Raw genomic sequence first — 17,084 nt, forward strand, 5'->3', positions numbered from 1 at the left:
TCGCTCCGATTTGCATATTTGACTATAATTGCTTCATATATGTAGACTTACCTAGAACAAAAAGAAAAGTTTTTTATTTTACTACAATTACCGAAATTGATAAAATTATAGTTATTTATGATATAAGTGCTAAAAATGGTATTTGGTTTGGTTTGGAAGGGATGGAACACTCCGCCTTTGGCGTCGTGTCCCAAGCTTCCCTTCTCACAAAATAAAATCACTTTTAGCACACATATCATACACTATTTTTTTCTACAAACAAGTTTATGCTCGTATATATCAAGGTATTACCCCCTTTTACATTAACGAATAATAATTCATAATATATGTCATTCTGAGGCTTTTTTCGTTTTCCTGTTATTACCGATTCTGAACCGTCCCACGGTGGGGTATTAGCATGAAAAGGTGATCGAAATTCGAGAAAAAGCAAAAGTGTTTAAGATTTCCCAAAAAAGATAAATGATAAGTTAAATCATGTCTGCCATGAATGGCGTTGCTATGGGTGTGTTTAGTTGCATTCATTTGTTTCAACGAAACGTCAAAGTTGTTGCTTCTCACAGATAAAGAGGTAAATAAATTTTATGTTTAAAATTATAAATTGTTGTTGTTCTTGTGCTCTTTTTACGTTTATATTATTGTTTGGATTGAAAATGGCTCAGCAAGCTGCAGGTATCTATTCTACAAAAACCTATTATTTATTTTGATATTCTCTATACAAACGATTTTTTTATGCAACTAAAAGTTAGGCGTTCAGAAAATTTGATTAAATTTGTGACACTTTTATTATAGTTAGAGATTTAGTTGCGCATTTCGAAGAATTCAGCATATTGTCTATATACGCTTTACTTAGTAAACATTGGGCTTTCATACAGTAAAATAAAATACTGCGACTTTTTGCGATTTTGCTGATAAAATGAGAAAAACATTCTTGGTTTCCTCTAATCTGCCAATCAGTGATATACTCATGATATACTAATGCGAGGTGTAAACCGCGATGGCATTGTTGTGTACAAAGCGATCGCATTAGTGCCATTAGCAGTATAGCACAATTTGGCATTAGTAGCGACTTTAGTGGTATGGGCATTGATTGCGGATCAGTCGTAGCATTAGTAGTATTAATTGCGATATTACTACTGGGATTAGTGGCATTGACTGTGGAAACACTGGAACAGTGATTTTTCTTTCTTTTTTTTAGAATCGACGAATTATCCTTTATTTTGTTCATACTATTTCCTCTTTAATTGAAAATAGCAATAATTTATACAAGGTCTACATAAAAAAATTTCGATCAACTATCTGTGTCAAATACCCCACTCTGCGTCCTAGAATTGTATGCGTATGCGCAGAAGGAAATATGCAGACATTATTTCATTTGCACATGCGCTGCAGAGTTCTAGGACGATTCAGAATCGGTAATAACAGGAAAACGAAAAAAGCTTGAAATCAAATTAATTATGAAGTTTATGGTTGCTATGGTAATATTATCGCTTCAGTGTTAAAAATAAATCATGTGACTTACTTTTAGCACCAGTGCTAAAAGTAAATGACTTTTACCATCAGTGACATAATGTCACATTTTAGGCACTGACAGCATGCGTTAAAAATTACATTTTTACTGAAGTTTGTAGGAAAAAAATATTATATTATGCAATATGATACACATACACGTAATGTTTTATAATTAATTAATTTTAATTAAGGACACATCTTTTGTACCGAGTAAGATGATGAATAAGAGTGTTTCCCAAAATATAAATTTAATTATTTTTTTCACATTATACCGGGTGTTTCTTAAAAGTAGCTCCCCCCAATAACTTTTTTATTTTTTGAGATAAATAAACGAGATCTGGTAAGTTAGTACATGACATAAATCAGGATTGGACTATAAAATTGTTTTCGGTCACTTCCTGTTTCACTGGAAATGACTACAACTTTTGATTTTTAACTGATACTCGCGGTATTTTTTTTACTTTATTCGATAGAAAATGACACTTTGAATAGAATGACATATCATATTATTATAACAATATTTCGCTTAAAAAATCGTATTTTAAATTTTAATCTAGAATGCCATGGATGTGTTAAAAACTCAAGGAGCCTTGGAAAATAGATTTGATCGACTAATGTTTTTTAGTGTCTTTTCCTAGCCGGTTAAAAGATGCCTAAATCAAATTTTTAACCATCACTCAATATTTTCAAACGAAACACGGGTGGTTCATTAGCATATTTGGAAAAATAATTTTTTTGTGAATAATTTGGCACCACACACGTGGCCTTTCGAGTCAGATTGTCGTGACATTTATTGCCATGACACAAACTGAAATTTAAAATGCTATTTTTTGAAATAAAAAGGTAAAAAGTCATTCTATTCAGAATGTAATTTTCTATACAATGGGGTAATAAAATGCTGAGAGTGTTATTCAAAAATCAAAACTTGTAGTCATTTGGCAATAAGATATTCTCCAACTAATTTTAATCCTTTGTTGGTCTAGTCCAGTTGACGGAAGATTTCTTCTAGTGTTGTAGAACCCGTAAAAGTTGTATGTCTTTTTTGTAAACCCGTTATTAACTAAACAGTAGATACATTTATCACATATTACTAAGACGGGCTGGTCACGTATGCAGAATGCAAAAAAACGTCTACCAAAATCGCTGCTTTACGGTGAGCTTGGTTTGGTTTGGTTTGGTTTGGTAAGTATTTATACATTCCGTACATGTATACGGCACCTAGCGCAATCCCATTGGTCAGATTTGAATCTTAAACCAATTAACTCCGAGTGCCATACGCGAGTATGGAATGTAAGACAGTGCCGAATGCAGCCATATGCACTTTCCAGTAGTGGAAAAATATAGAGCAACTTTTGCAGAAATAATATAATTCAAACTTGACTTATATAAATTTAAATTTGGTCTTAAAATATGAGCAGTGTATAAACAAATACATTCCAGTCAAGAAATATCTATTTATATTTCTTATGCTTTTGTTTATACTGATAATAGATTTGCATGGTGGAAAAAAGTAGAGCAACTATTCAGATAGTTAGACATATTTCATTTGCATTTTATTTTTGCTTCATTTTACTGGCAAATGCTTGCTTGTAAAAATGCCTAGAGGAAAGCATTTATCCGCTGAAATCAAAGAAAAAATTGTAAATTTTTATAGAAATGGTCGGAAACAACATGATTTGGCAAAACATTTAATTTAAACAAATCCATTATTTCTCGAATTATTAAACAAGATCGTGCATCGAGAGATTTTTTAGTTAAAAAGAAGTGTGGAAGACCCAGAAAAACTAGTCACTATCATGACAAACAAATTGTGAAAATTGCCAAGAACGAACCTTTTATTGGATCCAGTCAAATATCTCACCGTATTTCTGAGCAGCTTGGAGTTGAAGTAACTTCTAGGACTGTGAGAGGTAGGTTACTAGAAGCTAATCTATTTGGCAGAAGACCAGCCAAAAAACTTCTCCTGTCGAAAAAGAATAGACGTGCCCGCCTCAATTTTGCACGAACACATCTACACTGGGGAGTGCAAGAAGGAAAAATGTCATCTGGAGTGATGAATCAAAGTTTTGTTTATTCAAAACTGATGGTATGGCCTATGTGAGACGTCCTAAAAGTGAACGACTCAACCCCAATTATACATGCCCTACGGTAAAACATGGAGGTGGGTCAGTGATGGTCTGGGTTTTTCGGGGTATGGTATGGGGCCAATATACAAAATAGAAGGCCACATGGATAGATTCCAATACAAGAGCATTTTGGAAACCCAAATGGTACCCTATGCTGACGAAGTTATGCTTCTAAGGTATATTTTCCAACAGGATAATGATTCGAAGCACACCTCCAGGTACGTCAAGCAATGGTTCAGAAGAGAAAACATTAGTGTTTTGGAATAGCCATCCCAATCCCCTGATCTCAACCCAATTGAGAATCTATGGGAAATCTTGGATCGGAAAATCAGAGGAAAAACCTATTCCAATAATGAGCAATTGTGTATTCCAATAATGAGCAATTGTAATGAGCAATGCCTTATCAGAGGCGTGGTCCAGCATGGATCCAACCATTATTTCAAAACTAATAATGTCAATGCCAAAGCGGTGTGAAGGTATTATCAAGAATAATGGGTACTTTTTGAAATACTAAAGAATTGCAAATAGATATCTGATTTTCAATAAAAATTATTGCTTTTTACTAAAAGTTGCTCTACTTTTTTCCATCCAAAAAACATATTATCAATAGGGAAGCAAGCAAAGAAATTGAATGCACTATGTTTTATCTTGAATATATTTGTCTATAATCTGCCTGCATATTAAAACCATTTTTAAATTTATACTGCACCCCAAACTTAAATTTTATTATTTTTTCAAAAGTTGCTCTGCATTTTTCCACTACTGTATATCTTCGTATAATCCGAAAATAAATAGATATAATGAATTTATAAAACACTCTTAACTACTAACAATAATCTCATCACTGTAAAACAATAAAATTCCGTATAAAACACTAAACACGCTTCAAGACGTCGACGTTGATAATACCCAGTCAAGTATTCCGTTATTTTCGCATAGTTTTCTCCGACAGACAGCTTTACAAACATTTATTTTTGATGCTCGCGATGTCTTCTCCAACTATTCCCTGCTCCCGCTTTCATCCTGCGGGAGTTAAAACGCTGTCGAGCGTGTACACGCTGCGGCGTTTAATTATTCAATTCAATTTAATTCGATTCCGTCCGAAAGGCTCCCAGTAAGTGCGCGCAATTTTAAAGTTAAACTCTGAGGCGGATTCGCTTTAAGCGAAAATGCACACGATGTAAGACGGTGGATTTCGGATTTGCATGTCTTGATTATAAGTAAAATGTTAATAGGAAGGAGTTGGTCGGGTTGAGAATTTGGAAATGAATAGTAGAAATAAAAAAGGAACACAGAAAATGAGGGTTGGAGATTAAATTTAAGGGTATTTAAATAATAAAACGGACATTATAAGGAAACTACAGGTTGTATGTTCAATGGAATGGAACATATGCTGGAAACAACCAAGAAAGAATACCGGGTGCGTCTCAAAAGTGGCTCATTCCTATAACTTTTTTATTTTTACAGTTAAAAAAAACGAGATTTGGTATGTTAGTGTATGACATAAATTAGGATTGATTGACATATTCAATTGTTTTCGGTCACTTCCTGTTTCACCGGCAATGATTACAACTTTTGATTCTTAAATGGCACATATCATCATCATGGATCATAACGACAATTTGACTCGAGATACTAAGTGTGTGGTACCAAATTATTCGTAAACAAGTGCTTTTTCCAAATATGCTTCGGTATTCTTTATTATTCCACAGAAAATGACACTCTGCAGAGAGTGAAATATCGTATGAAATCTTATTTTTAATCATATCTAGTATAATAATCATAACGAGGGTGGCTCATTAGCATAATGTTGACATAATGATATGTCATTCTATTCAGAGTGTCATTTTCTATTTAACAAAGCAACAAAATACCGAGGGTGCCATTTAAAAATCAAAAGTTGTAGTCACGCCAATCAATCCTAATTTATGTCATATACCAACATACCAAATGCGATTTTTTATTTGAAAAAATAAAGTCACAGGGGTGAGCCACTTTTGAGATGCACCCGGTAGAGTGGATTCGACAAAAGATCTAGATAATAGATGTCATAAACAAAATCAAATCCTTCAAATGGCAATGGGCACAATACCTGGGAAGTAGAATGGACAACAGATGGACCACAAAAATTACAGCTTGGTATCCTCGAGGAATTAAGAGACCTAGAAGAAGACCAAACCCTGAGATGATGGACCCGCATAACCAATAACAAAGAGAGTATCTAAATATGTGAGGGAAGCTACACCATAATTCGAAATGGTTGAATAAGCTGAAATTGATGATGATGAAATAACACAATCGAAGAATCAAAAAGAGTCTTCATTCTTTTATTTATTGTATTTTTTTTCGAGAGAAAAGAAACCGTACAAAAAAAATATGTAAACATGCAGCAAATATATGGGGGGTTATAAAACGCACCAGGGACGTGCACTGGTAGTTATGTCAACACGTTTTAAGCATTAAAATTTGTCACACTTTTTTTTAGGCTGTACTTAAACTGCCGTTAAACGGTAGCTTACTAAAATGCCGTTAATAGGTATGACGTCGTTGATGTGACGCACTTTACGGCTTTATGAAATATAGGAATTTTATAAGGACTAACCAACGCTATCCACCTCACCAAATAACCAACTTAACCAACGCAACTAACCTCGACACTGATAAAAAATATAAAAAACAAATATAAATTTAATAAAAATCAACCAACCCACCAAATAACCAACTAACCAATGAATTAACACCCTCCAAATAACCACGCTAACCAACCCGCCAAATAACTAAACCAATCCAACCAAAAAGAGTGAAACCAATGCAATAAGATCACGCTATAAGCAAAAAAAAATATAAAAAAATCTTGGTCGGCGTGAGATTTGAACCACGGACCATTCGCTTACGAAGCGATAGCCTCAGCCACAGGCCTCAGCCACTGACCCACAGGTGCTCTTGCAAAATGCTTAAGGTTAGGCATTACTTTCCGCCGACATGAACGACGTCACAATATCTATTAACGGCATTTTAGTAGGCTACCGTTTAACGGTTGTTTGCTACATCGTTTTTTTTATTTGCCACAAGATTTTAGCACCTTGTAGCGACGTAACAAAGCAGAATCGGACCTATGTTGATATGAAAAATAAATTATATTTTTACGTGAGGAATCTCTCCACGAGAGATGGCACATTTTTTTGAAACACCTTGTATAACATAAATGTTGCCAGTTTCTGGATTTTTTCATTTACAAGAAGCTTTACGTTTCAAGTCTGATTGTCGCTACAACTTCCACATCCCTTCGTATCCTGTAGATGGTCTTTCTTCAGTTATAACTTATAACTCATCATACAGTCTAATGATTTTGACAAAACCAAGTATAGTACAATTCTTTTAAAACTTCCTCAATATGGCCGACCTAGTTACGAAAATTGGTAATTTTTTTTTAATGAAAAATAAGTTGGCGTTAGCGAATTCAGAAATTGATTTAGTCTTTGGTTAACAATAAAATTTTTCAGGATTATCAAGTTGACGTTAAAGTTAGGTTATTAGGTGGTTGTCATAAAAACATAGATTATTGAAATTATTTAATAAGAATAAAGGTATTTTTCCGCAGATCCGAAGAGATTTTACTTAAAGGTATTTTATAAACTTTCTCAGTGAGAATATTAACTCCCCTGTTTCTTTTATTTCAGTTAAAGGAACGTAAGAACTATAGGAAGTGAATTTTTGTTTTCGTGTTTTGACGATATCTGAGAGTTCCTAGAATTATCAAGATTATTGAATAATTATAGTTGTTTAATAAGTGAAATTAATAGAAGACTTGGAAATAGGATGATGCGTTTCATGTTATAGTTTATAGATCATCTCATTTCTCTTAATTTGTTTTTATTTCAGTACAGTTAATGACAATTGAATTGATGTGTGCAAAAACAGCTATATATTTTCAAACATCTTATTTAAATAGTTCTTTTATATACTGTTAAACTGTATCAACTACAAAGTCTTTAGCAAAAAGTTATAAGGTAATAAATTTTGTAGATATAATTTATGAAAATTTATATATAAAGATCACACAATCCTCTGAGGGAAAAAGAAATACTCAAAAACTCATTCTTTATTAAAAATAACAACATACAAAAACATCCATGCAAACCGTAATAATCAGAACATTATCCACATTATACCTTTATTAAATTTGTGTTCACACTCCTGTCAGGAAAGCCAGAAATGTTTGTTTAAATATTAACTTATTTTAAATTGCCAGAAACACACATCATATCACAACCACAACTATAGGTTTGGAATCAGTACTAAATTTTATACCTAGTAAGTAATGTGTCAACTAAAAAGTATAGGATAAAAAAGAATTATTAATATAGAGTGTACTATACTATGTCCTGCTTATTTATGAAATGACTTTCCTTTCAAATGTGAGGAATACCAGTAAAATAGAACATAATTTTTGGTTTGGTTTGGTGTTTGATATTCTAACTACATCTATTACAAACCTTAAGGGTTTTTGGTGAGTAACTGTATTTTTTATTATTCTTTGTCTATCCTGTAAAGTAAAAAAATATATATTTCAAGAAATATAAAAACAATGCAATAGATATCAAACAGATTCATAAAAACTACTTACAATTATTGTACATATTATATATTTCAAGTGTTATTTGATTTTTGGTCCCATTACCAACATTACCTTATTTAGGTCTTCTCTACTAACTCAACTTTTAAACCTGTTTTAAACCTTCTTTATATTTTAAAATTGATTTACAACAATCTGTAATGCCCGGGCTGTTTCCTGAAATATAAGTTTTAATCTATTTATTATCATATACATATAAACAAACCTGAAAATTACTGATACGAGGAAACTTTTCAAAATAATTAGAGACCTTTTTACAAACATCTGGACTAATTTATTTTCACGAATTCGTGGACGAGTCAATGTTTTCTAATACGTTTTTGAGCGTTTTACACATTTTGAATATCTTCCAGCCTATTCCTCAGTTCTTGATCGGTATAAAGATTATTTATAACTATATAATTAGTACTGCAGGCTGTAGGTTAAATAAAAGAACAAAATCAAGTAGAATTTGCGAATAAAAACTCAAAAAACAATGAAAATATTTAGAAAAAGGAACCGTAAACGTCAATGTCAGCCAAGTGTCAGAGAGTTCAATTGGATTTACCACAGATTATCAATTTGGACGATTTGAACCACAGTCGATTCCAGTCTAGAGATTTTCGTTTTTTAAGTCTCCCATATTGAAGTCCGCCATATTCGGAAGTTTTAAAGGAATACAAGTATATATCTAAGTATAATTCTGTGCTGAATTTCAGAGTCAATATTTGTCTTTTCCGAAATCAAACTGCCGAGGTAATTAAATTCCGATACATATTCCAATAGTTCTTCTCCGATTTTTATAGCGCTGTTATGATTTTCGGGGGGAATGAACATGCTTTTAGTTTTATCGATGTTCAGTTTAAAACCCAAAGTCTCGTATGCCCAGATATATGTGTTCAGCATTTCCTGCAATTGCTGTAACGTATTTGCAACTAGAGCGCAGTCATCAGTGTATTGAAGATCTGTGATGAATTTTGTACGTGTTTTTGCCCTGAGTCTTTTTATGTTGAACAGAGCACCGTCCATACCTGTATCTAACACCCATTCCTCTTTCCTGCAGTTTGCTGTCCACTATAATAGAGAGCGCTGCCAAGAATATGTTGAATAGGAGAGGAGCTAGGACACATCCCTGCCTAACTCCTGTATGGTGTTAGCTTCTCTAGATATTCATTAACCAACTTCGAATGGATGGTTACTGAGTTGAGTGCTCTTAAGCCAGCTTGACTATCGGATAATATGTATCTTACTCATATAATCGTTCTGTGTTCTTTCTTCTGTAGTTAAATTGCCATCGTGCGCATGTACATTTTACTATTCAATTTAATTTCAATTCCGTCCGAAAAGCTTTCCTAAGTGCGCGCAGTTTTAATGCGAAACTTTGAGGGAAATCCGTTAAAGCGAAAGTGCATGTACATTAAGACGGCGGCTGCAGGATTTGCATGTCTTTATTATAAGTAAAATGTTAACGGGGATGGAGTTTGTCGAGTCGAGAAGTCGTCAAATGGAATTAGAAAGCGTGCAGAAAGGAAAACGAGTACGGTTGAATTTAGGGGTATTAAAATACCGAAATTAAGTTCACTAACGTATGTTAACTGAGAAGTTGCAAGGAATAAAATAATCTTTTATTTACAACCACATATGTAATACTGACATTACTGACTTTTAAAAAATTTGAAAATGTCAAATTATCTACATTTCTTCCCTCTTCCATTTACCTCACCCATTTCCCTCACTCGGTTTTTCTTATTTCTCGCCTCATTTAATTAAGCAAAATATTCTTGTAATATCTTTATTAAATACTTATCTAACATCAACAAAAATAAACAAGAAGATTAACAATAATAATTAAAGATTTTAATACATTTATTTTTGCCTGGTAAAAATTCTACAAATATACTTGGATTCAACCAACAAGTGACCTAAAATCAATAATAGATTATATAATTACAAAACAAAGTAACAACATAAAAATTAATGATGTAAGAATCCTAAGGGGCACCGGACACCACACAGATCATTACCTTTTAAGATCAAAAATTCTCTTTCCACCATATCAAATTAAACAAAACAATCAAGAGGAAACAGGAAGAACGAAGCCAGTTACCACAGTAAGATATAATTTAGAAAGTCTAATGCCATGTCAGCGTCAAAAATCTTTATCAGAACAGGCTTGATGAAAAACTTATAGAAGATTCGGAAAGGCCTTTTCACCTAACATACAATAATATAATTGACAGTATTCATGGAGCCGCAGAGGAAGCATTAGGAATAAAAGCGAGACGAAAGAGCAGAAAGTTGTAGTGGACTGATGAACTTGAAAAACTTGTAGAGGAAAATAAGATACTGTATTTGAAATGGCTAAATTCGAAATCTGAACTAGACAAGCGCACTTATAACGACAAGAAAAAGGAGGTGAGGAGAATGGTAAAAGAAGAAAAGAATAAAGTGTGGGATGACAAATGCAAAGAAATTAATACGTATATAGGCGGAAGAAGGAATACGTAGTAAGAAGAAGAATACGTAAATAAGTATGGAGATTTATAAAAACAACAACAACTGAAAAACAGGAGTCAGCCCCTATAGAAATAATAACCAACAAAGAATGGGTGAAATATTATTCCAAATTGTTGTCAGAGAACAGACCTGAGTATCAAGAACCGCCACAGCCAGAAATAAACATTGAAGGAGAGGAAATCTACGTGGATACCAACAAAATAAAGACCGCTATAATGTCTTTAAAGAATGGAAGAGCATGTGGCCCAGAGAGAGTATAAGCGGAATTCATAAAATCTGGAAGGAAAAAACTGTTTAGAATGTTAACAAACGTAGTTAACCAGTGCTTAAATGGTCATCCAGTACCTGAACAGTGGAAAAAAGCATATATCTCATCTATATATAAAAAGGGCTCAAGGAAGGATCCCAATAACTACAGGGGAATTTCGGTCACCAGCACTATGAGTCGCCTCTATGGAAGGATACTGAGGAACTTAATTGAAGAGGAATACTCCAGCTACGATGAAGAAGAGCAGAATGGTTTCAGAAGCGGAAGATCATGTACAGATAATATCTTTGCATTGAAACAGATCATCGAGAAGAAATCCGCAATGAACCAGGAAGTTCATATAACATTCATCGATCTACAAAAAGCATATGATACAGTGCCAATAATAAAATTATGGGAAGTATTGCACGAATCAAGAATTAACGCAGCTCTGATAAAAGCCGTACAAAATCTTTACATTCTATGGAGCACTGAAATTACAAAAAACAGGAAATATAATATATACGAGACACTAGTTAAAAGCATATTACTCTATGGATGTGAAACATGGCGACTCACTGAAAGGAATAAAAGGAAATTAAAAACAACAGAAATGGACGCGATTAGAAGAGCAATGAGAATTTCACGGAGGGATAAGATCAGAAATGAAGACATTAGACAACAGATGGGAATAGAGGGAACAATAGTAAATGATATAGAACAAAAACAATTAATATGATACGGTCACGTTCAGAGAATGCACAATGAAAGAATTCCAAAACAAGTCATTCATTGGATACCACCTGGTAAACGAAAGAGAGGACGTCCCAAGAAAACATGGATGGAAGGAATAAGAAGGTCGATGAGCGAGAAAAATCTGACCGAAGATCAATGGGAAAATCGCACAGGGTGGAAATTAGGCATCGGACAACGTCATAGGACGTTCTGACCTCGAATTTATATATATATATATATATATATATATATATATATATATATATATATATATATATATATATATATATATATATATATATATATATATATATATATATATATATATATATATATATATATATATATATATATATATATATATATATATATATATCTATATATATATATATATGTTATCTGGCATATATATATATATATAATTCTAGACTTCTGTGGAGTACCACCACATCTGGCATTGTCCGTATCACGCTGTACGTAGCCCAAAGGGTAGATGGCTTTTTCTGCCTTGCCATGTCGCTAAAATATGCCATCAAGACTGTCTCCGAAGCAATATTCTTAGCATTTCTTTCGGCACACCATTTTTCATATACTTCCAATGCTATTTCATATCGCCCCCTACTTTTCTCTGGAAGTAAACTGGCTTCTGCTCTTTTTGCGGCTTCTGTAAGTTCTGGTGGAGTACCAATATTAAAGTAGTCTTCATTATCAGAACTTTCCGACGACATTCTGGCTTTCTATGTTATACAAATTCGAAAAAGCGAACGAGAAATTCAAAACTGTCATTTAGTTGTTTGTTTTGCTGTTGAAGGTTTGCGTCATAATAACCACTGGTACCGGTCACTATAGATATGGAAATGCCTAAACAGAAAACGACAAATTTTCACATATTTATTCTTTTTTTTCAAAATAAAATAGTGTCCCTATTTTTTAATTAATGATGTGGTTGTAAATAAAATAGTATACAAACCTTAGAGGATAGTTTTCATTAATGTCACGAGATTTAGTTAATCTCTCGACAATAATGAAACACTTCTCTCCTCGGTATGTAATATACTATTGCTTAATGTTTCTAATATTTTATTATCAAACTATTAGTGTAAATGAAAATCCCATCAAAAACATAAAATGTACAAAAGTCAAGTCTCTCAATGCAGTTCTTGCAATTCAAAAGATGTTGTTATTTTATGCAGAGTGCAAAATAAAACACTAATACACCAAAACACTTTTACTTTTACACTGGACGCGCGTTTCGCTAACAATGTTAGCATCATCAGCAGATGATTAAAACTAAACTAATACCTACAAATTGAAAGTTTATATATTTGCTCAATTGGCACCGAGTACAACAGCGGAATAAAAATTAGCCAAGTAAAAAGTTCGTATAAATGTATGTCCTAAAATGCTTAGTTTCGGAGATACAAAGTGTTGAAGGTTCATTTTTTTTTCGATTTGTTTCCAAATAATTTCTAAAGTAACGTCAATATTTGGATAAAAATTGGTGTCTGGGAGTTTTTTAACCTGAGAAATTTGATTTTGATGTAAATATGACACCTACTTGTAGGAGGCGCCATCTATATATTTTCTAACTAGTTTGAAGAGTAATAACTTTTTGTCGGTACCTGAATAAAACTACTGAGTAAAAAAATATATATTTACTACGTTTTTTACGTAAAAAAGGTATCTTGGTAAAAATCGCTACGAGTGATGGTTCTCGAGATATTTAGAATCTGAATTATTAATACATCTCATCGTTGACATAAATTAAACATATTGACTAAATAGTTATTAGACTGAAATCAATAGATTTGAAATGTGTTTGTACCAAAAGTTCAACAGAAACTGTTTTATCATTATTTTTTCGAAGAAAAATTTATGATTTAGTTTAAAAAATAAAGAGTTCTCACATTCATAGTTTCAGTCAAATAATTATGTACCTACTCAACATGTTTATTTTTTGTCAATAATGACATTTATTGACTATTTCTACTCTAAATATTTTGAAAACGGTTATTCGTAGCGATTTTTAGCAAGAAACATTTTTAACTCTGTACATTTTTTCACTCAGTAGTTTTATACGGGTACGGAAGAAAAGTTATTACTCTTCAGAACAATTTATAACAATAAAAGTCATATTGACATCAAACTCAAATTTCTTAAGTCAAAAAACTCCCAGATACCATTTTTCATCCAAATATTGACGTTACTTCAGAAATTATTTTGAAAAAATCTAAATAAAAATGAAACTTCTACACCCTGTATCCCCGAAACTAAGCATTTTAGAACATACATTTATATGAACTTTTTTAATTATTTTATTTGCTAAACTTTTCGGAATACAGTTCGGACCACCCTGTATATAGATATTTTAAATAGTTTTTTCAAGACTATCGTTTTTAACGTTTTTTCAACTTTTATCAAGAAATTAACCCGCCACCAATGTAGTTTGTCTAAGTACCCAGTTAAGAATAAGTCGCGACTTAGGTACACAAACTCTTTTTATTTTTATTCAAGATAATTGCCTGATGAAATGCTAGGCGCAGAATGTGGATTAACAACTTTTAGAATCAATGGTAGACGAGAAAAAAAAACAAATAAAAAACGGTCTCCATAATCCATCTACTATAATTTTCACCTGTATTTATCTCGGTCCTCCTCCATTTTGCTATACGTTATTAAACTTTCGCGCTAACAAGCCATTATTAAACTTTCCGCCCCTCAATGTCACTTCTTTTTTCCGAAAAGTTATGTCATTATACGAAGCTGAGGCAGCCGCCGGAGCAGTTGGTCTCGAGATAATATTTGAAATATCTTTAACGGCAGAGGCAGCAGCCACCTCTGAAACATTACCTCTATCTCATGCTCTGTATTAAAATTAAGCAAATATTTGTGGGGAAATTAAATTCTTCAAGGGAGAGCCGATAAAATTTCGATGAAATTGTGACAGTGGCATAATGCGGAAGAAAAGGAAGAAAACTTTGTCTTTATTTTCCAATAATTTTTGCAATTACGAGGTTTTTGATAACTATGTCACTTTTATAATAAACTCATCGGCAAAAGTCTTGCACCCCCTTACTATTTTAATAAAAAATTACATTTCAAACTAATTTTCGTGGAAATCAATAGATGCTAAAGCTATGTTAAAAAATAACACAAAAAAGGGAAAACTTTCACCAAGTTTAATAATATATTTTGCCAAAATACAAAAAAAAAGCAAATTCCATGAAGAAAAATGTTTGACAAAAAAGAGAAAATAAATAAACAAATAATAAATTCTGGCAAAATTCAGGTTACAATATAAAGTATTGCCTCCTCGATTTGTTATGAGTGCATCCAGTCGTCGGGGCATCCCCACTATAAGGTTGTTTATGGTTTCTTGAGGTAAGTTCTGCCATTCTTCTTGAGCGGCAATGATCAACTCCTGGCGATTTATTGGTGGGTTATTTCTGCGAAATACAGCTCTGGTGATGTAGTCCCAGACATGTTCAATAGGATTCATGTCGGTGGAGAGTGGAGGCCAGTCCAGATAAGTTATTTCCTCTTCATTTAATGCTTCCTGGGCCATCCTAACTCTGTGAGGACGAGCGTTATCATCCATGAGAATAAAATTATTGCCGATTTCTTCTCGCAGTGGATAAATTATTGGTCTGATTACAGTTCCACATACAAATGGGCGTTCATCACCTCAGTATCTTCGAGTATGAATGAGCTCTGTTCGCCTATTGTACATGATGCCACCCCAGAACATCTCAGTTCCTCCTTGATAAGGAGCAATAGCAAGGGCTGTATTGAAGCGATGCCACCTCCCTGCCTCCCTCCACACTCGCTGACGATAGTCATCACTGATCAAACCTATCCTGGTTTCGTCAGTGAAAATTACGTTTTTCCACTGAGGTAATAACCAGTTCTGGTGTTCTCTAGCCCACTGTAGCCTCCTTTGCTTATGATGTAAAGTTAATAGATGGACTCGCAGTGGAGGTCTACGCCGCAATCCAGCATTAGAAAGTCGCCTGGAAATGGTTCGGCTTGATATCACTCGGTGGTAAGTTCGTTGAAACTGAGATCGTAGCTCTCGAATTGGAACTGACCGAAATCTTCTGGCAAATTGAGCCAAGTAGCGATACTGTCGTTCAGTCGTTACATTTGGACGACCCAACCTAGGACGAGATCTTACATTTCCGGTGTCCATATACCGTTGTATAATTCGGCTTACAGTACTTCGCACTAAATTTAAACGATCAGCAATTTGCTGCCTGCTGAGACCTTCTTCATGCAAAGCGATAATTCGGGCCCTATCGAAGGCAGAAATTTCGTGCCCTGGCATTTTTGTCGCCGGTCACAACGCTTACTACAAGATTGAACTCGAACTGAGAAACAAAATTTGACCGCAAATAGCAAAACCATACACATTCCATCGATAAGATTTTCTTTCATTGCTTTTATGACCTATTTTTTGTAGACACATATTAAGGTATTTGTACACATAGCCACAACAATATGCTATGCAAAGAAATAAATTTGTCTGGGGGGTGCAAGACTTTTGCCGATGAGTGTATTTTAATTGGCTCTGTAAACAGAGATGCACTTTGGGCGATTATGCGAAAGTTCGGAGTGCCTAACAAATTTCTTGCAGTGTGTAAAAGCCTCCATAACAACAAGTCTAGAGTGCCACTATCATGGATCACTGAGCGATCCCTTCCTAACAAACACAGGAGTTAGGCAGCATGTATCTTAGCGCCTGTCCTATTTAACATATTCATGGCAGCGCTCTCTATTATAGTGGACAGCAAACTGCAGGAAAGAGGAATAAGCATTAGATACACATATGACGGTGCTCTGTTCAACATAAAAAGACTCAGGGCAAAAATACGTATAAAATTCATCGCAGAACTTCAATACGCTGATGACTGCGCTCTAGTTGCAAAGACGTTACAGCAATTAGATGAAATGCTGAACACATACCTGGGCATACGAGGCTTTGGACCTTAAGCTGAACATCGATAAAACTAAAATCATGTGATTAACACCAGTTAATCACATGATTCAATTACACCGGAAAATCATAACAATGCAATAAAAATCGGAGAAGAACTATTGAAATATGTAGCGGAATTCAATTACCTTGGTTACCAGTTTGATTTCGGAAAAGACCAATATCTCTAATTCAGCACAGATTAGCAGCGCTTCATGAAAGAAAATGCCTTGCGTAACCATCTTCTGATGCGTGTCAAATACTCGTCAGCGAGTAATGGCAGTAAGTAACTATTTATGTCATATACTAACATAACATATCTGTTTTTCATCCGAAGAAATAGAAAAGTTATAGAGGTGAGTT

At 33.7% G+C, this 17,084-nt stretch overlaps 1 protein-coding gene across 1 annotated transcript; it reads right to left on the minus strand.

Moving 5' to 3' along the window:
* Positions 1-15,434: 15,434 nt before the first annotated feature.
* On the minus strand, positions 15,435-16,073 carry LOC115880034. The gene has a single exon (XM_030897148.1). It carries the CDS (start codon positions 16,071-16,073, stop codon positions 15,435-15,437), a length of 639 nt encoding a protein of 212 aa, XP_030753008.1.
* Positions 16,074-17,084: the final 1,011 nt, after the last annotated feature.

This window comes from Sitophilus oryzae, unplaced genomic scaffold (genome assembly GCF_002938485.1).
Source record: "Sitophilus oryzae breed Bouriz unplaced genomic scaffold, Soryzae_2.0 scaffold_1607_pilon_pilon, whole genome shotgun sequence".
NCBI lineage: Eukaryota > Metazoa > Arthropoda > Insecta > Coleoptera > Curculionidae > Sitophilus > Sitophilus oryzae.